This window comes from Apostichopus japonicus, chromosome 16 (genome assembly GCF_037975245.1).
Source record: "Apostichopus japonicus isolate 1M-3 chromosome 16, ASM3797524v1, whole genome shotgun sequence".
In the NCBI taxonomy this organism is placed as follows: domain Eukaryota; kingdom Metazoa; phylum Echinodermata; class Holothuroidea; order Aspidochirotida; family Stichopodidae; genus Apostichopus; species Apostichopus japonicus.
This window is the reverse complement of record NC_092576.1, coordinates 25,818,077-25,845,698: the sequence shown is the minus strand read 5'-3', so window position 1 is coordinate 25,845,698 and position 27,622 is coordinate 25,818,077. Positions and strand designations below refer to the sequence as shown.

Sequence of the window (27,622 nt, the reverse complement as noted above, 5' to 3'; positions counted from 1 at the left end):
ATATGTGAATTCGAAGTTATGAAAAATATGTATAATCGAAATATCAAGATCAACGATCTTCTCAACTGAGTATTCTACACAGAATGAGTTAAATCAAATATGAGATAAATAGTTAAAGTTGTAGTATAATTTGTCGAAATTTCATAAAGATAAAAGTCGAAACAGTCTCAATTTCGGAAGAATTTGTCCAAAAATGTAAGATGAAATTGTCGAGATTTTGAGACAAAGGATTAAAGTTCAGGGAAATTATAAGGTAGTCATAATTTTGACCTGAATGTTGAAGTTTCGATGTTCTCTCTCGGCCTCCGTATATCATCCACAAAGCTTAAATTCTCATGGTGACGGATGATCCCGAACGTCTTTTTTTTCCTGCTTGCCCACACTACTTTGTTGCTCCTACATAACCGATATGGGCCATTATATAGAGTGTATAGATGCGTATAGCTAGAATTCGAAGGTTTTAGGAAAGTCTATATCGGGGCCGTTTCTGTAAGGGGACTGGCAATTGATGTAACCGTACAGAAGCTACAACGCTTAGGTGGGTTTAATAATATTGGATACCATAGACATAAGAGCCCAATTTGATTCGAGGGGGCTGTACGACTTGCCCGAAAAATATAACCAAAATCTTTCGCGCGCTCAGCACGCTCAACAGAATAATGTACATCTCATATAGGCATGCATCGGTTATTACATCGCATGCCAATTACATAAAATAAGTTACCCTTCTATATCGGTTATCATTTTTAGTGAAGTCATTACAATAATAATAATAATAATAATAATAATAATAATAATAATAATATAAGTTTAACCATTTGCCCGATTTTCACAAAAATATCTCCCGCACTATTCGTTTTCCAACAAAAACATGATGAATTCCACCTGCGTTAGAGGTGATGATTTCCCCCAACCACCCAACCCTAACCCCCAAAGCATTGTCATATCACTCTCGCTTTATGCTGGGGATCTGCAAGTAGTGTACTAAAACGGGGACAGGATTATATTTCGAAAACGAATTAAAACTTAACTAAACGCCAACGGAGATAAAAGAACTTCTCGAGGTAACAGACAACATGATCTTGTATAGCTGAGTCACAAGAAAGAAAAATTGTGACTCGAGTCTGATTCGAGTCTACAACACCGCCTGTGCGAACAAATCTTTAAGTGTAAAAGCAAAAACAACATTTCAGCTCAATTGTAACGATGTCATATATCATTATCCTTGGACTGAATACTGTAGGCTACCCATTGCAATGCAATTGGTGATGATGTGGTTATTTGGCGTTCCATACATACATACAGTAGCTGTGTTCTTATTACTAACAAGGTCGGCGTGGGTACGGCGAAAGTACGTGGTCAGTTGGTATAGAAGTGTACGAAAGTCATATGCGCCTAGCCTACAATAGCATTATACGACATGTAAACAGAACTTATTACAGAGCTACGAAGGACTGGAGCACAAGGCAGTGAACGGAATCATCGATATATTCTAAGTTAACCAAATCGAAGAAAGGTCTAACGGTAGAACCCAAATAAGACTAACTTATCTATAAACACCCTTGGGGTTTAGTAACTGTACAGGTAAGCAAGGACTGCTAACGATACGTTACAACAGGTTACAAATAAGTTGCTTATTGTAGCCTATGCTAGGTTAGGCCCAGCTAAGTCAATGTAGCCTACTACAGTACTTAAGCCTAATCATAAATCATCTTTCACTATGGTGGAGACCACCTTTGTTGTTGCTAGGATATTTTTTAATGTTTGGACTTCCAGTAATAAAAGGTAATGTACAAAATGTAACTAATTACATTGAACCTTGCCCTAACTTATATAGGCCTAGCCTATACCATATGTACTGTTACCAGTCAAAACGTCCCCTTACCAAAACGTCCCCGTACCAAAACGTCCCCGCTTTTGGTCAAAACGTGCCCGTTGGTCAAAACTTCCCCGTTGGTCAAAACGTCCCTGTAAGTCAAAACGTCCCCGTCTATCACATTCGTTCATAGTTGTGAATATATATTAATTTTAAGTTATAATTTGGCTAAGTTATAGGCATGCAAGTTGGATTACAGGCGCTAAATAAATCATAAGGGACTTTATCGTTTAATTATGTTTGGTATGAAAAAGGTATATCGCTGTATGTTTTTCAGTGAATTAACGAATTAAGGAAAACAAAAAATATTATACAAGAGGAATTAAAAATGAATTTGGATGCATATACTATACAATATATATGTATCTGCTAAAAACTGTGTTTTCAACCTAAACTATACCTATCATTACTCTTTGATTTGAACTAAAAACATCCACACTTGCATTCCAACTGATTTTAAAAGCGGGGACGTTTTGACTGCTGGGACGTTTTGGTCTTAAAAAAGCGGGGACATTTTGGTAAAGGGACGTTTTGACTGGATACCATATGTACCATATGCAGACCTGTCAACCTGTTTGACCCCAAAATAGGGAGACTAAACTTTTTCAGGGCCAAAAAACCGGGAGAATAAGGGGTAAATAGGGAGGTTGGTAATTTTCAACTGAAATTATATAAATACTCCTAAATAAATAGTCTACAGTACCGCTCATGTATAACTGGACATGTGTACACACACAGGATCGTATAAAGACATATAAACAAGAACAATCGCGTATAAAGTTGTTGACAAACAAATTGCCGCGTAGACACCTCACATAATCCCTGTACTAGTTTATACGCAGGTTATGCTATTGTGCTCAAAGAAAAGGGATTTAAGTCGCTGAAAGAATTAGTGAGATGTTTGAAACAGCCGTTTCTTAAATCGTAGTTTAAGCTGTGATACTCACCTAGCATCTACTGTAAGAGGACGCAGGTAAAGTTTTTGCCAGCATAGAACTTAACTGTTTTTTGTCGTATATAGGTAGCCTACATGTGAACTGCACACATTTGGTACGCCGCTTAAACAAACAAGTGACAACTTGTGTTTATTAAACTTGTGCACCATGGCATATGCACAGTGCACGCCGTACTACTGTACTGTATTCAGGACTCGACCAAGGCTAATGTACAATAACGACATTGGGTGAAGTCTGAGAACCGACAAAGCAGCCTGATATTGGTCGAGAGTCCCGCACAGCACTGTGTCAATCGTAACGTGTTTATAAACAGTCAATCTATTTTTAGAGTACACTTATTACGCGATAGGCATAGAACTAACTGTTGGCTATATTCAGAAATTTCGCAAGTGATGACACATTAAAAAAACGAGAGAATAGAATATGAAACCAGGAGGCGGGGAAATTCAGGTAAAAACCAGGAGTCTCCCGGTAAAACCGGGAGAGTTGACAGGTCTGCATATGAATGGGTAAGCTAACTAATAACAGTCAGTGAATAGGTGCACCGAGTGAATGAGTCTGTCGGGTAGTCGAATGGTACTGATTCTAAATTAGTACCTGAACCTTTGTTGCTAAACCACTGTCAACCAACTGTTATTAGTCATCTAGTCTCCTGTTTGTTGGACAATCTTGAAAGTAGTGAAATTGCTGATATGTATTCCCAAGTGGGGGGAGGGGGGAGGGGGGGTTAATGACTGTTTTACTTAAGAGATTTTCACAATGAATTGTTTGACCACACATAAACAAACTACTGTATGCAAAGAGTAAATTATAAAGAAAAAATACATATAGAGAGAAATGCCCGAAATACTAAATTGTTTTCATGGTTTAATATACTTATGTTAGTTTGTACTTTGTAGTATATATATAGTACCTTGAATTATATGTGTGTTGTTATGATATGTATTTGTAAATCCAATTTTAGAATGGTTTTGGAAGCAGCACCTGCTGTTGCATTTGAGGCTTAAGCTTGTAAAGTTTGCATTTGTAATGTCCGTTTGTTTGTTTAATAGTTCACTGTATGTGTGTTGATACCTGGAAACTTTTAGTTTAAGTTTTGTCAACTTTAAATTTTAATCTTATCTTATTAGAAATGTCAATCCATTTCATATTTGATCCAGAATGTTGTTCCACTATAGTCTACACGGACTCTACACGAGGACCTTAAAAATAATTTAATAAATATCTCCACCTGGATGTCACAGCTTTTAGCCTTTTTAATTCTTATTGATTTATTTTAAATGATTTATAATATCATGTTTTTCATTATATATTCTTTAGGTTTGCAGGACGTCCTTATCCATCTGCCCTTGTGCATTGAATACATCTGAAATGAAGTAAGTTTCAATTCCCATCGGATCTGTTTAAAGGGTGTGAAGACTCGCGCACAAAGAAACGTCTCATGTCGGTCATTTAACCTAGTTTCAAATGAGGTGAAACAGAAGTGTAAGACACCACCATCGATCCCAGCATTATACACATACAACTTGCTACCGTCTGTAATTAGACACCAGTATACAGTCAATACATACAGCTACGGTTAATACCCACAACACAGTGTATATAGCAGCGATGGACATCTCAGGTCTAGATAAAAGATAACAAGGTATCACGTTTCATTACTGTCTGCATTTTGTAGCGACAAGAAGAAAACTTCACTTGCAAGCAACATAAAGTTGACTTTTTCTTAGCGCGGCACATGGTTTTTGGGGCAAGTCTTCAATGCCTTTAAGGTGACATGGTATATGTGTGTACTACTAGTACACACATACTAGAACACACATACTAGCCCACACATAGTACACCGTCGTAGACACTACTAGTACTATTGCTGTGACAGGGTCTTCTACGATCCAAACGTTTATTCTTTCTACTTAAGTTGCAGCTGATACTACAAAAGTTCATCTTTTGATTCTTTGTTTGTACCATCTGTATTAATATAGTAATTAATGTTTATGGTAATTATATGATATACATCATTTACTTTATCGCTCACATGGAAACATCTAACTTTCATTCTCAAAGTTACTCTAATTTACTTCAATGTGAACATATACATTATATTGATGTACATGCATCTGCAGTATTTATTTTTGCTATGTTATAATTTTAATTTTGTTTTTGTTTTTCTACAGGTACTACTGTGACTACTGTGATACATATCTTACTCATGATTCTGTAAGTTACATAGTCTGTGCACTGCATCCCATTACATAGTCTGTGTACTGCATCCCATTACATAGTCTGTGCACTGCATCCCATTACATAGTTTGTGCACTGCATCCCATTACATAGTTTGCACACTGCATCCCATTACATAGTTTGTGCACTGCATCCAATTACAACTGATTGGTTCCATCCATTGAATCTTATTTTGTTTTCTAGACCTGTAAACTCCCTGTTCAAGTGGGAGTCTATTTTTAAATATATTTTTTAAGGGAATCTCACGGTTCCTGATATTTGGTATAATTTCCATCCCAACAAAAGTTGAGATTTCTACAGGAAATGTTCGTCTAATTTGTTATCAGCTTTGAGGGCCGTGCATATACGTTTGAATATGGAGAACAATTCTCTTCATCAATAATTGTAAAAAAAATGCATTCTACCAAATGTTGCATTGTGTTCTGCAGCACTCAGGTGAGCACAATATAATCACATGTACTTTTACTGCAGAGGTGATGTGTTAAAACCCACAGATATCTCTATGTTACAGGATGACTTTGATTTAGCCCAATTCTTTGCATTTTTTCTTCTCCATTTTTAGGATGAAAAATTGTAAAATCTCTCTAATTTTGAGAAATCTTGGCATATCTGTCTGCCTGTTGTAAGTGCTCTGCCCTCCTTGTCTAGATGTAGTTTGTGTGTGAGCTGTGCAGGTTTAGTTTAGATGCAAGTAATCTGATGAGAATGAGCTAAATAGTTTCTGCTACAGTTATGAATATATGTATGTACAGTATTGATTGTCTTTGTATTCACATATTGAGTGAGGCCTCTCTGGCAATAGAAACTGATCAGAAAGTCTCTCAACGATTAAATCCCATGGCTGACATGTTTCTGTACCTGTATACTGTGGCTTCACCAAGTTTCTGCAGTGGTGCTTGCTCTGTGTGATAAATTCCAACGGGGAGAGATTGCCTTCAATTTCTCTCCGTCACTCTGTGTAAACTTGTGGCAAACTTATAATAATAATAATAATACACAGTTCTTAAAAAGCGCAAATACACACTCAAGTCTCAATGCGCTGATTATTATTAACCCCTGGTCATTGGTAACTTGTCACACCCACGCACCAAAGTGTGCACAATTCAATCAATCTCTCCTGGAGCACCACAGTGCACCACAACCACGTGTCCCCCGGGGGTGCAGCCACATAGGGTGCAGCCACAAACCGGCGCACGCAACTATATTTACAAGTTACCTCGCAGGTCCCCATTTATACACCTGGGTGAAGAGAGGCAATGGAGATAAATCGCCTTGCCCAAGGACACAACGCAATGATCTGGCCAGGGCTCGAACCTGTAATCCTTAGATCACAAGTCCACTGCCTTAACCACTTGACCACAACGTCCCTTATATCAATATTTCCTTCGATGATCAATGAATGGTTTTCTTTACCTAAGAATTGATAACTTCTGGTTACTTCATTTTCTAGTACAAGTGAGATTTCAACCAGATTTTCATTAGTAGAGAAGTGAATCTCCAAGCGGGTTATTTCTAAGATTTCCAGTATACTGTAGTACAGTATGCAGTACAAAACAGTGTGTACTTCTACTACCGCTGCCAATAGGAAAGTACCCAAGTGTATTGAAATGAATGAAAATTATCTCTTTATTTCGCTTTCTGTTCCAACTGCATTGTTCCCTCACTACAATATTTGCTGTGCAAACAAACATATCAGTATCGTAGCTTAAATATGGCAATCATTTCATATTCCATAAGCATAGTAATAGGAGACCTGTATAAACAAAAGGACGGAAGTTAAAGAAAGTTCATGTGAAATTTCTTTGAAAGCATTTCTCACATTTTTGGTCTGTTTGCAGCCGTCAGTGAGGAAAACGCATTGTAATGGCCGGAAACACAAAGATAACGTTAGAATATATTATCAGAAATGGATGGAAGAGCAAGCACAGACCTTAATCGACAGAACAAGTAAGTAATCAACCAATTACCGTCACAGTCATTACTCATACTTCAAGCAAGTCTACGGACTAATAATTGTTTAAGTTTTATTAGTTCTGTTGGGTCCGGATCGATTGTATCAATCAGTTTCTTGGTTGAAGCTAACTTCTTAGAGATCATTATTTACGTTTCATACTTTGAAGTTGACTAGGAGAATATTTTGACTTCTTCATGTTAGACAAGTATGCCTATGAATCAGGAAATGTTGGGTGATATATATTTATTTGATTAAGAGTAGATTCGGATATCTGTGTGTTAAATGCATAGAGTAGATTCAGATATCTGTGTGTTAAATGCATAGAGTAGATTCAGATATCTGTGTGTTAAATGCATAGAGTAGATTCAGATATCTGTGTGTTAAATGCATAGAGTAGATTCAGATATCTGTGTGTTAAATGCATAGAGTAGATTCAGATATCTGTGTGTTAAATGCATAGAGTAGATTCAGAAATCTGTGTGTTAAATGCAGAGTAGATTTAGATATCTGTGTGTTAAATGCATAGAGTAGATTCAGATATCTGTGTGTTAAATGCATAGAGTAGATTCAGATATCTGTGTGTTAAATGCATAGAGTAGATTCAGATATCTGTGTGTTAAATGCATAGAGTAGATTCTGATATCTGTGTGTTAAATGCATAGAGTAGATTCAGATATCTCTGTGTTTAATGCATAGAGTAGATTCAGATATCTGTGTGTTAAATGCATAGAGTAGATTCAGATATCTCTGTGTTAAATGCATAGAGTAGATTCAGATATATCTGTGTGTTAAATGCATAGAGTAGATTCGGATATCTGTGTGTTAAATGCATAGAGTAGATTCAGATATCTGTGTGTTAAATGCATAGAGTAGATTCGGATATCTGTGTGTTAAATGCATAGAGTAGATTCAGATATCTGTGTGTTTAAATTCATAGAGTAGATTCTGATATCTGTGTGTTAAATGCATAGAGTAGATTCAGATATCTGTGTGTTAAATGCATAGAGTAGATTCAGATATCTGTGTGTTTAATGCATAGAGTAGATTCAGATATCTGTGTGTTAAATGCATAGAGTAGATTCAGATATCTGTGTGTTAAATGCATAGAGTAGATTCAGATATCTATGTGCTGTGTATAAAGTAACCCATCGCCAACATTCCACTCTTAGGCGTATGTTTTAATTAGACATTCTCTGTTAAAATCTTTGTCTCTGGTCCTCCTCCTTCTGTAGCCGCTGCATTCCAGGCTGGTAAGATTCATAGTAATCCGTTCACTGGTCAACAACAGAAAGCTCCTCCTGGAGCCCCTGCACCCGCAGGGGCAAGGGTTCCACCACCTCAGAATTACGCTGCACAGACCAGACCACCGGGATTCCAGCCAGGCATGGGAGGACCAGACGGACCACCCCGACCAGGAATGATGAACCCTGGTCCTATGATGATGAGACCAGGAGGACCACCAGGACCAAGTAAGTCAACTTGGAGGGTACCCTTAGTCATTACTATATCTTGGAGGGTACCCTGAGTCATTACTTCAACTTGGAGGGTACCCTTAGTCATTACTATAACTTGGAGGGTACCCTGAGTCATTACCATAACTTGGAGGGTACCCTGAGTCATTACTTCAACTTGGAGGGTATCCTTAGTCATTACTATATCTTGGAGGGTACCCTTAGTCATTACTTTAACTTGGAGGGTACCCTTAGTCATAACTTTAACTTGCAGGATACCCTTAGTCATTACTATTTCTTGAAGGGTACTCTTAGTCATTACTTTAACTTGGAGGGTACCCTTAGTCATTACTATATCTTGGAGGGTACCCTTAGTCATCACTTTAACTTGGAGGGTACCCTTAGTCATTACGTTTACTTGGAGGGTACCCTTAGTCATTACTTTAACCTGGAGGGTACCCTTAGTCATTACGTTTACTTGGAGGGTACCCTTAGTCATTACTTTAACTTGGAGGGTACCCTTAGTCATTACTATATCTTGGAGGGTACCCTTAGTCATTAAATCAACTTGGAGGGTACCCTTAGTCATTAGCTCAACTTGGAGGGTACCCTTAGTCATTACTATAACTTGGAGGGTACCCTTAGTCATTACTTCAACTTGGAGGGTACTCTTAGTCATTACTTCAACTTGGAGGGTACCCTTAGTCATTACTTAAACTTGGTGGGTACCCTTAGTCATTACTTTAACTTAGAGGGTACCCTGAGTCATTACTATAACTTGGAGGGTACCCTGAGTCATTACTTCAACTTGGAGGATACCCTTAGTCATTACTATATCTTGGAGGGTACCCTTAGTCATTACTATAACTTGGAGGGTACCCTTAGTCATTACTTAAACTTGGTGGGTACCCTTAGTCATTACTATATCTTGGAGGGTACCCTGAGTCATTACTTCAACTTGAAGGGTACCCTTAGTCATTACTTCAGCTTGAAGGGTATCCTTAGTCATTACTTCAGCTTGAAGGGTATCCTTAGTCATTTAGGGTACCCTGAGTCATTACTTCATCTGCCTCATGTCTTCAAGCAGCACAAAGGAACAATGTTGCTCATGTAACTGAGTCTATTCAAGTTGCCTGGTTTTGTTTGTAATATAACATCTCTGGCAATACTGATTCCCTAGCACCAAGACCTAGTATTAAAGTGATGATACTTTGGTGTCCCAATGTATCCTTCAGAATGCCAGTTACTCTACGTAACACACCTACTCAAGCTAGGCCTTATACAGCACTTTTATAATTATGATTGGCATAGCCCAATGTTACAAACTGGTTGCATATTGTCAATTAAGTATCTGCTGTTTGCACGACTAAAAAATACCCTTTGAATAGCTACACAGACTGTTAAACATTGGTGTGTGCTCGGGGGCAGGGAGTGTGTTAAATGCAGATAATTGTCCGATTGTAAGGAGTTATTTGCATCATCATCATCATGGTGACTTCAAACAATTGCTTGTTTATTTTTAAAAGGAAAATCATGATTTGACGCTCTGCCTTCACCCATTATCTCTTTACAGTGGTCAGACCGATGGGTCCTGGAGGACCGATGTTGCCAATGGGTAGAGGTATGGGGCCTAACATGGGCCCAGGAATGCCACCAAACATGGGCCCAGGGATGCCACAAATGAGACCATTAATGGGGAATGTTCCCAGAAGAAGTTGATGATGGATCCTTTCTGTAAACCTGTACATAGCCACCGAACATGTTCCTCGTGGTTTGTTTCTACCGTTAAGTTTTTATAAGTAATCGTAGACAGGAGTTACACGCAGTTGACATTCTTAAGGTAGCGGCTGAAGCAGTTGGAGTTAACTTCCGACCTGGTTAGTCTTGACACTGTTGCCTGCCAAAGTTGTATGCATTTTGATGAGTGCTTCAATGTGCAGCAGATAACCATGGAATTTACCACAGAATGTATATATGTAAAATGTTTCTGGTGGTCATATGCAGTATCATATACCTACTTGTAGTACAGGTGTGTGTATTGAAGTTCTAATGGTACGTTGGAACACCAAAATGTTGGATTGTAACTTAAATAAGTCATTTATGTATAGCCGTCTTCTTATTAAGCTTTTAAATTTGTTTTATTCAGTCCATAAGTTTGCATGAAAGACTCATTTGCATCAAGATGAAATTCCCCCAGTGTTAATTTTTTTAGTTGCTTGAACCGAAAAACCAAGTTCAAACTTGATTGGGACTTTCACTCAAACATTTCCAAACTGGTCATGTAACACAGCATAGTTTGCTATAACCTTTGATGGCTATTGGGTTGGGTAGGGGAAAAAAATATAAAAAACTGAAAATGCCCTATTAATGCATAATCAACATGTAAACAAAGAATGAAGCCTCCACCACAAAAGGACTGCTGTGTCATGTTTAAACATGATGGAAATGACAAGAAATATACATTTAAGACCATGATTTGCTGTTTTCGAGTTAATTTGTTGTGTTTTGATGATATTTATCTTTGATCACACCTTTTCAGTTTTCATCAATGACTGCGCTATGAATAGTTCTGGCTTTTTGTGAAGACACTAGAGAGACCCTTTTATTTCCACGAGGTAGTCTATCAAGAATTTGAGATATAAAATGATTCACTTGCAGTATCAAATGGGACATTAGCTGGATTAACAGTTGTGATTTGCAGGAACAAAATGGGTTATAAGCTGGATTAAAAGTTGTGATTTGCAGGATCAAAATAGGTTATTAGCTGGATTAAAAGTTGTGATTTGCAGGATCAAAATGGGTTATTAGCTGGATTAAAAGTTGTGATTTGCAGGATCAAAATGGGTTATTAGCTGGATTAAAAGTTGTGATTTGCAGGAACAAAATGGGTTATTAGCTGGATTAAAAGTTGTGATTTGCAGGATCAAAATGGGTTATTAGCTGGATTAAAAGTTGTGATTTGCAGGATCAAAATGGGTTATTAGCTGGATTAAAAGTTGTGATTTGCAGGATCGAAATGGGTTGTTACGGTAGATGGATTAAAAGTTGTGATTTGCAGGATCGAAATGGGTTTTTAGTGGATTAAAAGTTGTGATTTGCAGGATGGAAATGGGTCAATAAGCTGGATTAAAAGTTGTGATTTGCAAGATCGAAATGGGTTATTCCAGTAACTGGATTAAAAGTTGTGATTTGCAGGATCAAAATGGGTTATTAGCTGGATTAAAAGTTGTGATTTGCAGGATCGAAATGGGTTATTAGCTGGATTAAAAGTTGTGATTTGCAGGAACAAAATGGGTTATTAGCTGGATTAAAAGTTGTGATTTGCAGGATCAAAATGGGTTATTAGCTGGATTAAAAGTTGTGATTTGCAGGATCAAAATGGGTTATTAGCTGGATTAAAAGTTGTGATTTGCAGGATCGAAATGGGTTGTTATGGTAGATGGATTAAAAGTTGTGATTGCAGGATCGAAATGGGTTTTTAGTGGATTAAAAGTTGTGATTTGCAGGATCGAAATGGGTCAATAGCTGGATTAAAAGTTGTGATTTGCAAAATCGAAATGGGTTATTCCAGTAACTGGATTAAAAGTTGTGATTTGCAGGATCTAGATGGGTTGTTAGCTGGATTGAAAGTTGTGATTTGCAGGATCGAAATGGGTTATTAGCTGGATTAAAAGTTGTGATTTGCAGAATCAAAATGGGTTATTAGCTGGATTAAAAGTTGTGATTTGCAGGATCAAAATGGGTCATTAGCTGGATTAAAAGTTGTGTTTTGCAGGATCCAAATGGGTTATTAGCTGGATTAAATGATGTGATTTGCAGGATCCAAATGGGTTATTAGGATAGATCGGTCTCTGCCAGTATCATCGGTCGGGAAAATGACATCAGCCATCAATATAATTAAATCCATCACCAGCATCTGATCTCATTCGTGTGTAGCCATTTTTAATAACTTATCAGCTGAATTATTCAGAGCAAACCAAATATCTGCAATGACTGCCACTAATAACAAATCAGTTCACTTTGTACTAATAAAATCTAAGCAAACCAAATATTTTCAATGACTGCCACTAATAACAGATCAGTTCCATTTAGTATTAATAAAATCTACATAGTACTCACTGTACATCGAAATTAGTGTCAAAATTTACAAAATTAACATCATTTGGGCACCCACTCATTAAATGGTTATGTTTTCAGCTCCCAGTACCAGTATTGAACCTATTATCAGGCCATTGTACAAAGAGCTGTCAAGCTGTTGATGAGCTGATCAGAATCCTGAATCAACCAAAATTGTGTTGAGAAATTGTGTTGTATCAACCCTCTCTGAAGTATTTTAAAACCAAAAGAAAACAAAATCAGACCAGTTTTGTTGTAGATAATTCATGTTATAATTGATAAAATCAAGTAAGTAAATATCATTTCACAATATTTTAAAGTAACAGTTTTGCTCTTAATATATAAAATCGATGTACATTACATTACTGAATACATGTCCTATACTTTAGGATTGCTAGAATATAATCACACACACAGTAGTAAACTGTATAAGATAGACACATTAAATAAATCTCTGAATCCCTCCAAAAAATAAAGGCAGACCAACTTATTATTAATACACAGCCTAACTTAATCATTAACTCATTAAGATAATCACTTAATCATGCTTTTTAATTAAACAAACAAAACTCCTTCTTAGACGATCATCTGAATAGAGGAATTGGTTTCAACAGTAACTTTGATTTCAACACTAACTAGTGTGATACTGTACATCCTACTTAAAGGGTGTGAAGACTCGTGCAAAAAAATACGTCTTATGCCGGTAATCTGACCTAGTTTTGAATGAGGTGTAACGGAAGTGTTAGACACCACCATCGATCCCAGAAAATTCGCACACAGCTCGCTACCTTTGGTCATTAGACACTTGTGTACAGTCAGTACATACAGCTGCGGTCAATACCCACAGCACAGTGTACAAACGATACAGCGATGGACATCTCCGGTCCAACTAAAGATAACTAGGTTTCACGTTTCATTACTGTCTGCATTTTGTAGCGACAAGCAGAAGACTTCACTTGCAAGCAACGGAACGTTAACTTTTTCAGAGCGCGGCACGCAGTTTGGGGCGAGTCTTCAATGCCTTTAAATGGGTACTCAAAAATCTCCCAGATTTGAGCTTGTTTTCTACTTTTCGAATGTTTTCAGTTACAAGAGCCGCTAGAAGCTATAAATGAATATAATTTCAACCAGAATTATTAAATGGAGTTTTTAAACTGTACAGATTGATGGTACCCACTAACTTATTTTTTTGCCATGTCATCATTTATATGGAATATCAATGTTTTTTTTCCTCCTTTGAGCTGAGATCTCTCTGTTCTAATGCAGTATATCTGTATTATTATTATTAGTAATCAGTGATATAGTCACTGATAACTTCCCCTATTCTTGAAGTAAGTTCAACATGAAAGTCAACAAAATAAATAAAAATAAATAAAATAGGTAATAAATAATCCCATATCATGTATTCTACCATTGCAGTTTCGATACAAGCTTGTGTTATAATAACAATCATATGCTCAGCTAAAAAAGAAAGGAAAAGGATACTGCTCTGTTAGAAGGATTCTCTCTGATATAAACTAATAATTAGGTCACCTTCTCCTAACTAGAAAAGTAATATGGGAAGACAGATCAAAAAAATAAATATTGTTTGCACAAATGACTAATTGCCACTGATGTTCTATCATCAGTTATTTAGTTACCTCAAACTTTATTCTACGGCTTAAACCATGAACAATAGCAGGATCCATGTGGGTACCTATTAGCTCACGGCAAGGATGTCCAACACTTTTAAACCTCCCTTGACCTGTCCTTTGACCCTTGACCTGTTCTTCTGACCAATGGATGAGGTCAAGCTTGTTTCACTGTTGACTACCAGATGAAGAACCAGCTCTATACCATACATACTCACGCGCTCTATACCATACATACTCACGCGCTCTATACCATACATACTCACAAGCTCTATACCATACATACTCACACGCTCTATACCATACATACTCACGCGCTCTATACCATGCATACTCACGCGCTCCATACCATACATACTCACACACTCTATACCATACATACTCACACGCTCTATACCGTACATACTCACGCGCTCTATACCATACATACTCACAAGCTCTATACCATACATACTCACACGCTCTATACCATACATACTCTTCAATAATCACCATTTAGTTCTTCTCGATCAAACTATATAACATTTGAGAGGCAATACATATGGCAGTAGCTTGAGTTTGGTAGCTTCAGTAGCTTGAGTTTGAATGAAACCGTCATTTTATTCCATCATTGCTGTGAGATGAGTGTCTGTAGGCAATTACTGGGGTAGTAACCGGACTTGAGTGCAGTCCGAACTTTAACCCAACCACCTTCATCATTTCCTGACTTCACCACAATCTGCAAAGAAAATGTAAAATATTGAAAAAAAAGTGATGAATCGAGATAAATGCAGGAATACGCAATACAAATCATCTCAAAGTTAGATTGGTTATTAGATCGGTCACCCATTTTTTGCCGCGTCTTACAGGCCAGGTCTGGTATTGAAAATATAAACAGTGTTAAATAGTTCGAAATAAGGGAACAACACTCTTAGACAGAAAATGGAAGATGCAGTTATAAATAAGTAAAGTGTCATTAATTAAATCTGCAGTTTTGTCCCGATCAATCTTTATTGCAGCTGCATCATTTATCGATTAATAGTCGACATTAGGAGAAAGTGTCATAGGAGAGTTTGGACTCTTTATGGACACTCTATGTCAATATGTTTGTAATAATGAATCAACCAATCTACCTTCATAAATTCTTTCTCCAGAGGTATATAGAATTTACTTCGCTCCTGGCTTACCTGTCTCCCCACAACCCTAGCACCTCATTCTACCGTGCCTAGAATTAACTGGTAACCTTTTAACACTGCACGCCCTCTATGACCGGCTCCCTCAGTCAATACTCTACTCATTCTACCATTGAAAGTGCCAGCATGGTGCATTTTTCGTCTGGTTTTACCCTGTTCGTTTTTCGTACGGAACTGTAGCCAAGGATCTTAGTTTTTTTTTCCAATCTTTGATACTGAAGTGTTTACAAGAGTCATAGCTCGATAAGTATCCTTTTTTGACTTAAAAAGGAGGATTTTTATAGGCGTTTTATTAACGGTTCCCGCCAGTTTGTATTTTGCATGTTAGCAAGTGAGGAGTAGCAGTTCTGCGAACTGCCTTTGTGGGCTTCCCGCTCTTTTGTTGTACACAGTGTTGTATATTGTACAGTATTATCATTTTCACCTTTGTATTGGGCTCTTTTTGTAGCGGGTCTTTTGTTGGGCTTCTTACCTGAGGTTCACTTACTCTTGTAAGCTGCGGGGCTTCTAGATGAAGCACGTTGTTACATATCATACGCTTTGTTAGCTTTAATTCCTTCCCCTACACTCGCCCATTGTTTGTTAAGTTCATGAGTCTCGTTGCATTTTTCACCTTACTTTCGGGGATTCAGACATGTCTTCTCTTAGCCAATTAAAGAGTGTCAACTGCTCGTTGTTTCGCCCCGGGAAAATGTGGGATGACCACGGTTTGTGTCCCAAGTGCAGCATGTGCACCAGAAGGGAACCCTGCCTAGTGTGCATAAAGTTTTCAATCGCAGGAAATAGACACCTGATTTATGAGGCAGAGAAATTGGCTTCAGGGGATGTTGGTTGAGATCCCCAACTCGAATGCTCCCCTGAGTGAGGGAGATGCGGTGAGAGAGACGGGAGAGGAAGAGGAAGGATGAGGAGTAGAAGAAGGTGAAGGGAGCTCCCAACAGGGAGCAGAGGGAGATAGAGAGAGGGAAAGAAGAGAAGGAAAGAAGAGAGGGAGAAAGAAGTAGAGTGCCTCCTGCAGTCCCGGCGTCGTCCGGATTGAGTATGACCAATTGGGATGGGGAAAGGCAAGGCTCCGATGAGGAAGGACAAATCGCTAAGAAAGAGCCAGTCTGAAGTAGAGAGTCGGAACTGGGGCTGAGCCAGAGCGGATCCGGACAGGGCTCCGCACGGAACCGACAGGGTCAGTGAGGAGTAGAGGCCCGGTCCGGAGAGACCGGACAGCAGCAGATTGCCATCGCGATCTCCGAGGGTCGGTGAGGGTAGCCCCTCAAGGATTCGGAGAGGGCTATTTCTCGGCCCCTGGGTGAAGCTGGCCACTTTGGAAAGGGAAGTGGTCTTATGAAAAGGAAGGGCATTGACCGGGTGAGCTGCTCATAGAGGGCGCTGTTATATATCAGTATCACGCCATCTATTTTGGTAAAGTTGTTGTGACCTGCATGTGACCTGATGAAAATAAACAGTTCAATATGGCCGCATGTGCTGTAAACACTTAGCATTTGTCTTCTTGTTATATCGCTAGGAATCAGGATAATCCTCCATTAATCCAGGGTATAACAAACTGGCGACGAACTAAGGAAGAACCTATAATATAACCCAGAATATTTCTGTATTGTAAACATGGCAGTTTACGGGAATATCGGGCCGTTTGACAACACAGTCGAAGGCTTCGAAGATTACGCAGATCGCTGCGATGCCTTTATAGTGGCAAACGATATTGCCGAGGCGAGACAGGCTCATTTTTTTCTCGCTATGGTCGGCGCTGAGACTTTCAAGCTCTTGAAAACGGTATGTAGCCCAGACAAGCCGTGTACACAGACGTACGCGCATCTGAAAACCCTCCTGAAAGGACATTTTTCACCGAAACCGATCGTGATCGCAGAACGTTTTAAATTTTGGGCTGCTTCACAGTCTGAAACCGAGTCAGTTGCAGACTTTATTGTTCGCTTGAAGAACTTAGCAACCCATTGTGATTTCAACGCATTTCTACTGGAGGCACTGCGAGACAGACTGGTCTCGTGGCTGCACACAAGATTTGTGAAAACTCAAACGCAGCTACTCTCAACCGCTGATCTGACGTTTGAAAAAGCTAAAACCAAGTGTCTTGCAGACGAAATGGCTGGCATAGCAACAAGGGAACATATCGATGCACAAAGTTCTGTGAGTACAAACAGATTGAATTGGCGGAGCCCTCAAGGTCAAGGACGAAGGAGTCAGGGGACTAATAGAAACAACGACAAGCACAATAGGCCTAATCAGCAACCCTGGCAAGCTAACAGTGCACAATCATGCTATCGCTGCGGGGGAAGCAACCACAAGCCCAATGATTGCAGGTTTCGCGAGGTAAACTGTCATTCGTGCGGGAAGAAGGGTCATATTCAAAGAGCTTGCCGATCTGGGGCTAAGGGACCTCAAAGCCAGAAAAGTTCGCAGAATCAGACGAGGACAGGGGCTCACCGCAACCACTCCATCTCAACTAGCTATAGGCCTATGGAGGATGGTGAGCCTAATGTATGTATGTGTGTATTTATGCGTGTATGTATGTATGTATGTATATTAGATCCTCCTGCAAGCAGGAACTCGCGAAAAAGCCTCATTGGCTTATCAAAGCCGCAAGCTGATCGAAGTCAGTCTCTTACATTCATTTTTAACGTCCATGATTATGAATTGTTAATTGTCAACAACTCTGTAATGCTAGGCCTAACGTTAGTTCTAGTAATAAGGACACTAATGAACAGTATGTAGATAGTGTTAAAACTGATGAAACTGATTTACATGATGGTTTATATCATACATTATCAGGTGTAAAGACCAATAAGCCGTATTTGATTACGTTAGTGGTAGGGGACACTAAAGTTCTAATAACCATGGAAATTGACACCGGTGCGACTCGTTCCACCATTTCGGAGCATGTGTACAAGTCCAGTTTGGCCCATTACCCCATAAAGGATACCAATATAACCCTACGTGGCTATTCAGGTGAAAAGGTGCCTGTGATAGGGTGTATTGTAGTCACGGCAAAGTATGGAGGTACTAGTTGTAGGGTGGATGTATTGGTTGTCAAGGGAAACCGTCCATCCCTTTTCGGCAGAGACCACTTGAGTAAAATCAAACTGGACTGGGAAAATATTTTTGTGGTATCTGAGCCAAAACCAGCAAAGGTTGGAATCCAAAATTTGGGGAATCCTGTGTCACCAACCTTGGAAAATTTGTTGAGTCAAAATCAGAAAATATGCTCATCAAGGGAAATAGGTATTATGGGATTCTCTGCTAGGTTGAGAGTGAAAGCAAAAAGTAGACCCAAATACCAAAAGAGTAGGCCAGTGCCTTACTCATTGTTAGAAAAGGGGGGAAATGAATATGAAAAATTATCAAGAATGATATATAGTTACCCAAGTCAACTATAGTGAATGGGCCTCACCAGTTGTGCATGTACAGAAGGGAAACGGTGAAATAAGAGTATGTGGAGACTACAAAGCTTTGAATGATTGTATTGAAGATGAGGGATACAAATTACCAAATACTAATGATTTATTTGCAAAACTGGCACAGGGAGGTACACACCCAAAGTTATTTTCAGTGCTTGATTTATCTGGTGCTTTCAATCAGCTGTTTCTTGATGACGAATCGGCTAGTCTCCAAGTAATGAATACACATAAGGGGTTACTGTCACCAAAATGTTTGTGTTATGGGGTGAAAACTGCACCAGCTATTTTCCAGGAAACGATGGACAAAATATTTTCTGGATTAGACAATGTATTTTGTTACATAGATGATATCTTGATTGCAACTGAGAATGAAAATAGTTACCTAAAGGCCCTCGATGCAGTGTTTGCGAGGTTAAACATGCACAATGTTCGGCTGAATGGCACAAAATGTCAATTCATGAAATCAAAGATCAGGTATCTTGGTCATGAGCTCACCAGTGAAGGTGTGAGCCCTTTGCAGGACAAAATCGAGGCCATACAAATGGCACCTCGACCAACCAATGTATCTGAATTGAAGTCCTTTCTGGGCATGGTGAACTATTATGGCAAATTTGTAAGGAATCTCTCTTCTCAGATGCAACCATTGTATGCCCTACTGAAACACAACATTAATTGGGTCTGGAGTGATGACTGTGATCAAGCTTTTTTCAATGCAAAGAATGTTTTAGCTATTAATCAGGTGCTCACCCATTTTGATCCAAATAAACTTCTAGTGTTGAGTGTGGATGCTAGTCCATGTGGACTTGGAGCTGTTTTGGGCCATCGATATCCAGATGGTTCAGATCGCCCCATAGCATATGCCTCTAGGACATTGAGTCAGACCGAGAAGAATTATGCCCAAATCGAAAAAGAGGCTCTTGCCATTATTTTTGGGATCAAGAAATTCCACTTGTATTTGTATGGCACTAATTTCACACTTATCACAGATCGCCAACCGTTGACTAAGATCTTCGGACAAAACATGGTATCCCGACTTTGGCAGCAGCTCGGATGCAGAGATGGGCAGTGTTATTGTCCGCATATCAGTACAATATTGAGTACTGCTCTTCCGCAAAGAATGCAAATGCAGATTTGCTCAGCAGACTCCCAGTTGAGGAAGCCTCCAGTGGTGACCCAGAGGAGTATTTTGTTTTTGAGACAGTCCTAATGGAAACCCCTATTACTGCGACTGAAATTTCAAAACATACAGACAAGGACCCAGTTTTAGCCAAAGTTTTAGAGTTTACTCTATCTGGCTGGCCAAATCATTGTGTGGACCCTGCCATACAACCATACTTCACACGCAGAGATGAGCTATCCCTGGAGGATGGATGCCTTATTTGGGGGCGTAGAGTAATTATTCCATTCAAATTGCATGAGCTTATCCTGAGTGAACTTCATGAATGTCATCCGGGCATGAGTCGGATGAAGGCACTTGCTAGGTGTTATGTATGGTGGCCAGGTTTAGACAAGGATATTGAGGATAAAGTTAGGCTATGCACGCAATGTATACAAGTGCAGAAGGCGCCTAATCCTGAACCATTGCTGTTATGGCCATGGGCCACACAGCCATGGCAGCGGGTTCACATAGACTATGCAGAGGTCAAAGGTCAGAATTTCTTGCTAGTGGTGGATAGCCATTCAAAGTGGTTGGAGGTATTACCAATGAATACCACAACAAGTACTGCCACGATAAATGTTTTGAGAACACTTTTTGCACGTTATGGGTTACCCATTCAGATAGTAAGTAATAATGGTCCTCAGTTTAGATCTGAGGAATTTCAGAACTTTCTGAAGTCCAATGGTGTGGACCATACTCTCACTCCTCCATACCATCCAGCTACGAATGGGCATGCAGAACGCAATGTTCAAACCTGTTCAAACTAAGTCAAGTGGGGAGACATTGGGTCACAAGGTAGCTAATGTTTTATTTACTCTTAGAAATACCCCGAACACAACTACCGGGAAAACTCCATCAGAGTTATTTCTTAAGAGATCCCCAAGGACTAGGCTCTCTTTAGTGAAACCTAGCCTGCAGAGGTGGAAAAGAGACAGGATGCTGCAAAACAGCAAAGGGACCGCAGTTCATCAGTGCGGCAGTTCGACCTTTATCAACCAGTGAGGGTGCGAAATGTTAGAGGGGGGGGGGGGGGGAGGTACGATGAATTCCTGGTACCATAGTGAAAGTCAAGGGGCCTCATACATATATTGTTAGGATCCCTGGCAATAATCGTAGGTTTTTACACTCAGATCATCTTATCCCTGACGATACTGGTGCAAATGCTATGGCTGGAAAACCAAACATCAACTCCCCTATGGATGCTGATGTTGTGCCAGTTACAGTTAATGTACCTCACACAACTAGGGAATTAGGGCAGAGCTCTAACTTGGATCAGCCAGGACCTTCCACCACATCCCCAGTAGTATCTGGTAGTCCTGTCCACACAGGTCAAACCCCAGTTGTGGTAGCAGAGTCCCCTGCACCATCAGCTACAGTAACCAGGTCAGGCAGAGTTGTCAGACCACCCAAGAGGTTAGAGATTTAACTATACCCTCAAGTTGTTAGTTTTGGTTGCTTGATCTAATAAAAGTTGAGTTGTTTAATGAGGAAAAATATTTGATTGTTTCATCATCTGGTAGGAAGGAGTGTTATATATCAGTATCACGCCATCTATTTTGGTAAAGTTGTTGTGACCTGCATGTGACCTGGATGAGAATAAACAGTCTAATATGGCCGCATGTGCTGTAAACACTTACCATTTTGTCTTCTTGTTATATCGCTAGGAATCAGGATAATCCTCGATTAATCCAGGGTATAACAGATAACTTCGCACACGAAGGTCGCAAAGGGGTCAATCTATTAACAATTTTGATCGGAAGACCATTTGAGATCTGAATATGGCCACAAAATTAAAATAAGCCAATGTACTGGTAAAGGTCACCGGAGGTCAAATTGAGGTCAACAGTCAACCAGACGCGGGTCGACTATTTGATTACAATAGAACTCCCAACCTTCACGGATATTTCGTTCTCAAGTTATTGCAAAAATACTAGTTTTTGACCCCTAATTGACCTTTGTTGACCTTGGATCACATGACCATTATGTTTGGAAATAATCCCTTACCCGATTTACAACTAGTCTCAAAACTACCAGCCATGTCAGACCCTGTCAATGGGAGTTATTGCTTTGTTTATTAATTTGGTTTTCGGCCCATAACTAAACTTTGGTGACGTTCACAGGCACCAAAAACAATAGGGTACATCTTCTCACTATCGCTGATCTATATACCAAGTTTGAGTTAAGTTCAATTTTCCTTTGTTGAGTTACAGTGTACCCAAGCAAGTGTCACACACACACACGCGCCAAGTTGAATGAATAGGTTCCTTGCTTTGCAAAAAGCAAGGAACCAAAAATGGTTCACAGAACCTCACCAACTTGTGTTATTATTCATGCTGTCATTCAGTATTTATTTATATAATTAGTCAGTGTACAGTTTCAAACATCAAGTGTACAAAAAGATAAGATCATCTCTCCCAAAATCATCTTTTGATATGTGTAAATGAAAACAGATTAAAAAGAGAAAAAAAAAGTTTTAAAACAACATTTCACTCCATATTTATTTTGTTGTCATCATTCCCAGTTTTTTTTTTTATCAACTTGATTTGTCTTTAGTTAGTGATAATTAAAGTCAAACATTAAGATGCAGTACATTGAGTGAAACTTATATAAGTATATTTAAGCACATTTAATTGAACAGATGATGGTTTAGTAGGTACATCATATTAGCTTCGTTACAGAGTCACATACATCATTCCACCAATTTGACTTAGGGTATACAGGTTTATTTATTAATACATCTTTTACATTTGTCATTCCAATATTGCACGTACAACAAGAGGGCAATCCATGGAGTTGCAGATCTCATCTCCTCCACACTTCCTCACACTTATCGTGTAGGGTGAAGTGCAATATCTCATCTCCCTATACATTGCATGTAGGGAGATGATATAATGACACAGAATACATAATACCATAACTGAAACTGAGGATTTTCAACCAATTGTATACATTACTCTGAAGGAAGTCTTTAAATGAAGACACCCAGAACATCACTAAACTCCATCTAGTGATTAGAATGATGTTCACACAATTTGCACCATTTTTTAAATATTTTTTTATGAGAGCACACGTTGATATCTTCTTGAAAGGCATACCCAAGTGAAGATCTTGCAATAAGTAAGCTCCTAAGTATTTAACATCAAACTACTAAATATATCTCCAAAAAGAGTAAACCTCTTACCTTTTGTTGTATAAAATAATGAGACATTAGTTCTCATAAAAGCAGAGCAACAAAATGTATATATTACCTACCAGATAACTAAATGGATATCTTCTTTCTTGTCCTGTTGGGATATGACTGTAATATGTACACATACACAGTTTAGGGCAGATGTTAACGTCCATTATACAGGTAATGATGGTAGAACAGCATACCAATAATATCTACAAAGAAAATAGGGAACATGCTAAGTATAGCAGGTGTGAATATAACTATTATCATGTAAATGGGTTCTACTTGATTTTGAGACCCACTGACATACATTAGATGCTGCCATATATAATGTCAAAAGTAACTGCATAAGCGGCCGTTTACGTAGCAACATACAGGCAGTCACTGATAATATTAGAAACTGCTAAATTAACATCTACACTAGTACCATTCACATAGTTTACCAAGAGAACTAGTATCTGACAAATGATATTTCTTGGTTTCTTACACAAACTTTTTACCAAATTGTATGGATATATCACATACCAGATGAAATGCTGACGTAGAGGCATATGTTTGGAGTATCGCCGACTTCTAATTTTCATCATGGTACTGTTGCTTTTCTTTTCTCATATTCCGTTACAGTGACTCTATAAACAGTGCTATGTTCATATGAGCTGTAGATCTCAGGAAGAGACAACACTGCACGTAGATGGAGTCAGCTTCTATGATATGTAAATACAAATTAAGATTTTTCACTTAAAATCGATGTTGCATATGTTGCGAATATCATTATTAAAGCTGAAATGCATATTAAAAGACATTTTTCTGCAACAGTTCAGAATTAAAAGCCATTGTTTAATATTTGCATGGTTTTCATTTTTGTTTATAAATCAATTACTTGACAGACGTTTCTTTCTTTGTCACAGAATAATTGTTTCAATAACATTTCATTAATTTTAAGGAAATTCTAGCACTCTCAGCTCACAGACCAAATATAGATTATGAGAATTGAAATGCTTAACATACCTAGCATTGCCCAACACCAGTTCTAACAGACTCCTTGATTTTTGTGGAGAATTCCACAAGTTGACTAATTGCCATATTCTTCCTACATGTAGTACGCATTTGTAGAATCACTTCTTTCCGACGACCAGAATAGTCTGACTGAATATCAGACATTTCCTCCACAGTCATCTGCGAGATGCAAGATATGGCAGTAGCACGAATATAAATGTGTCGGGTTATTTCCTGTATTAACTTATATAATAACCTCTGAAGTAGATACAAATTTCAGAGAAATGTTTTTAAATTAGATCATACAAAATGTAAAACGATTGCCAGGTCATGGTAAAGTGGAAATAAATGTGTGAACCCTTCCACACAACAGAAAGACTCACATTAGTGTTATTTTATTAAGGACTCTGCAGTATGGATAACTGTTATTATAATAGTAACCTAATTATTTAATATTCAATGACAATTGTAAGGATACTTGTGAAACTTTGAAAGAAGCCTGTTTTCCGACATTCGGCAAATGACTGTACAATATACTATATTGTTATCCATTATGCAGTTTATTGACAAAATTAGTAATAAAAACAAGTAGCATAGTTTAATGTTTAAAGTACAATACGTATTATAATTGCTGAGATCATATGAGTGAGAAGAGTCTGCATGATGGACAAATAATGTAAAATGTATTAAATGATATCTCTTACCAAGCTTTAAAAGTACTTCTACAAAGTCACTGAATTTTGTTTGGCTCTGCCCGTCACTCTATGGCAGCGTCTTCAACTATTAAAAAGAAATTGTAAAATTTAGAGCATTCAGCTTAGGTAAGAATTTTGAACAATAAATATTGCCATTTCTCTCTTGCTTGCATTTCAAATTCATGACTAATGTTTACAATTTGAGATTTCTCTTTCAAATTTGATGCATTTGAAATGTCTGCTGAGGTTTCAATGTACTATGATAAGGCAGCAATTAAGTTCTTTTTTCGATGTATGATTTGACCTAAACAATTGCATCTTCATTTGAATGAGCATGGTGAGTTCATTCGTTATACTGTCAAGTCATTAAAAGTTTACTATGAATAATATTTCACATATACTCTTCAAATCATGATTGCACCAAACATGGTTTGTCATATTATTCGTTGACCAACACATACAGTACAGCAAATCCTTGATAGATCTCCTCTCTCCCTGTAGGGATGTCTCTATAGAAAGTTACTATTTATAAGTAGTAGGTTATGAGGCTCTCCTCAACGATGGACACACCACTATACAAATAGTGAGACCAAATGAATATATCAGAATACTGCGGAATATCACATTTGAATATAAATGTTAACATGATTATTGTTACAATTAACAGAACAATCTGAGACCTCTTTCAATGCATTGCTGATAGAAGTCATACATAAGGAGAACTAAATTGATATGTCTTTTGTTACAAAAATATCTACGTTTTGTAACATAGTCAGAGAATGAAAGTAATTGTCTGGTGGAAGATTTGGATACATCGGTTCTCATAGGTCTTATGTTTCTCTTTCTACCATGTGTAAATTGTCCCCATTCGACGTTTTATTCTTGTAAAAAAATTGCCTTTAAGGTCACCAGTTTCTCACCAAAAATACTGTTTGTTTGACCGCATCAATTAGGTGAATGATGTAGTGCAGGCAAATAGGCAAAACAGGCGACTTGAAGTTAGCACTCCCATTTCTGCAGCAAATACACGCAAATGTGATTGCCTATATATTACGTACACATCACGAGCGTATACAGTCTACCATGTCCAGTTGGTATACGCACATAGCGTTGCACGTAATACACTCTCATACTCAAACCACAGTCCATACGCTGTTCTTCGAAATCGATGAATTAAAATTCAAGGATCAAATTTACAGTAAAGAGAAACTTACTCGGCGGAATCGATGTCAGAGCAGAATGTAGTATCGAGAAGTTTAGGCTTCGCAGAACTGTCCAATTGTAAACGTTAGAGTAGCCTACATGGGAATATTCTTCGCGTTGGAGCTGGATAGCGCGATGTATAAACAACGAAGAGTCTGCTGTTTAAACTAATCTTGTGTTACACAAAGACCACGAAACCACCGATCTACTACATATATGGCGGCTTAATAAGTTTTTGAAAACATATCTAATTTATAATAAATTTCACCGAAAATTAAGGAAGAAATTAATTTGTATACTAACGCGGTTTTTGTTGTGATTACTGTAGGGACAGTGTGGAGCGTGGGTTATTTCGCAATCTGCATTAACGTAGATGACGTCACGTCTGTACTGTTCAAATCATATTGTAAATATCCATCCTTAACGATTAAAAAATCGTTTCTCTGTCAAACGCAACATTCGCGTTCTCAAACTTTCACAACATGCTTGGAAAATTATTTATCATTATTTTTTTCTCGAACAATTGGTACTTTTGGTGAAAAACTAGTGAATTTGAAAGCCATATTTCTACAAAAAAGGAAACGTTGAATGGGGACATTTTTCATATGGTTAGAAAGAGAAAAATTAGAACCACAGGGGCAATGTATCAAAATTATTCACATTTAAGGTAACTTCTAAGGGTTAGCAGACAATTCTTTTAGAGGTATGCATGACATAAAATATGTTGTCAGCTGTATCCTAGAGATGCTTCTTTCAAGGGGAATAACTTGCATATGGTTTTGAATGATTTTTTCGCAAAGTTCCAACATAGCGCTATAAGAAGTAAACGTTTACAACGTAATGTTCTTAACAGCTTGCTAAATGTCAATCTGCAGATTAATTTGCTGCTCATACTTCCATGCAAAATTGCATTAACTCTATTGCAGAAAAATTAGGTTTTCCATAAATAATGTTAATTCTTCTTTCTACAGGCTAATATCCCTTTCATATTGTATTTTGCAATGGAATTTAAAATCTATATAGTGTAAGTACAAAGCAAGAAAAATATAATCTCTTTTATTGAAATCATGTTTTGTTGTCTTTGACTTACCTGAAGTTGTTCCAAATTTTCCAAATTTAAGAAAATTATCGTGCAGGTCCTTTCGTCCAGCTACTCTGAGAGCGTCTATCAGTGCTTTGTTTGTTGCTGCCATCCCACGTTTCTGTTTCCATAGTAACAATACCTGGTAAATCACTTCCTTTTGTCCTTTATTTCTGTTATTTGCCTCTACGTTGCAAATATCTGTCTGTTCAAGCTTCAGCTTTCTTCCCACATCCCGCCATTCTTCGGTAAGGTTTCCTGACAAATCCTTGAAATAACCAAAAAACCAAAATGTTTCATCGTTCTAACGCTATTTTATGATGCCAATTGAAATTGAACTAATCCGTATAAGAACCTTAGAAGACGGTCAAAAGCTAGAACACTAATGAGGCAAATGCTCATATCAAATACTTTTAATGAAATTGATTTGTGTAATAGACAGTCAAATGGGCCAATGTAATCGTTTAATTTTGCCACACCAATTCATTAATATG

General features: G+C 38.1%; 2 protein-coding genes across 4 annotated transcripts in view; one reads left to right on the top strand and one right to left on the bottom strand.

Annotated features, from left to right (window-relative positions):
- LOC139982455 (uncharacterized) overlaps positions 1-27,622 on the bottom strand; it is a 240,401-nt gene that overhangs the window by 86,178 nt on the left and 126,601 nt on the right. The window contains exons 31-36 of one of the 3 annotated variants that reach the window (XR_011798183.1): positions 27,138-27,396; positions 24,854-24,929; positions 24,162-24,329; positions 23,679-23,857; positions 23,234-23,365; positions 10,813-14,943 (exon numbers count right to left, since the gene is read on the bottom strand). Coding sequence is in view for 1 of the 3 variants with exons in the window: in XM_071995347.1 (XP_071851448.1) it covers positions 27,139-27,396 (258 nt within the window). In the remaining 2 variants the exon portion in view is untranslated. Of the gene's footprint in view, positions 1-10,812; positions 14,944-23,233; positions 23,366-23,678; positions 23,858-24,161; positions 24,330-24,853; positions 24,930-27,137; positions 27,397-27,622 lie in introns of those variants that run through there. The other 2 variants (XR_011798184.1, XM_071995347.1) reach the window with 2 other exon arrangements.
- Positions 1,325-10,953, top strand: LOC139982463 (U1 small nuclear ribonucleoprotein C-like). Its single transcript, XM_071995367.1, has 6 exons — positions 1,325-1,584; positions 4,153-4,208; positions 5,007-5,049; positions 6,912-7,020; positions 8,260-8,496; positions 10,052-10,953. Exons 2-6 carry the CDS (start codon positions 4,204-4,206, stop codon positions 10,195-10,197), a joined length of 540 nt encoding a protein of 179 aa, XP_071851468.1. The 5' UTR covers positions 1,325-1,584; positions 4,153-4,203; the 3' UTR covers positions 10,198-10,953.

What these genes read in the sequence shown, in the direction of transcription:
- LOC139982463 (XM_071995367.1), top strand. An exon ending in GACCTTAATCGACAGAACAA is followed by an intron (nt 7,021 to 8,259) that starts GTAAGTAATCAA and finishes CTCCTTCTGTAG; the next exon opens with CCGCTGCATTCCAGGCTGGT. An exon ending in AGGAGGACCACCAGGACCAA is followed by an intron (nt 8,497 to 10,051) that starts GTAAGTCAACTT and finishes ATCTCTTTACAG; the next exon opens with TGGTCAGACCGATGGGTCCT.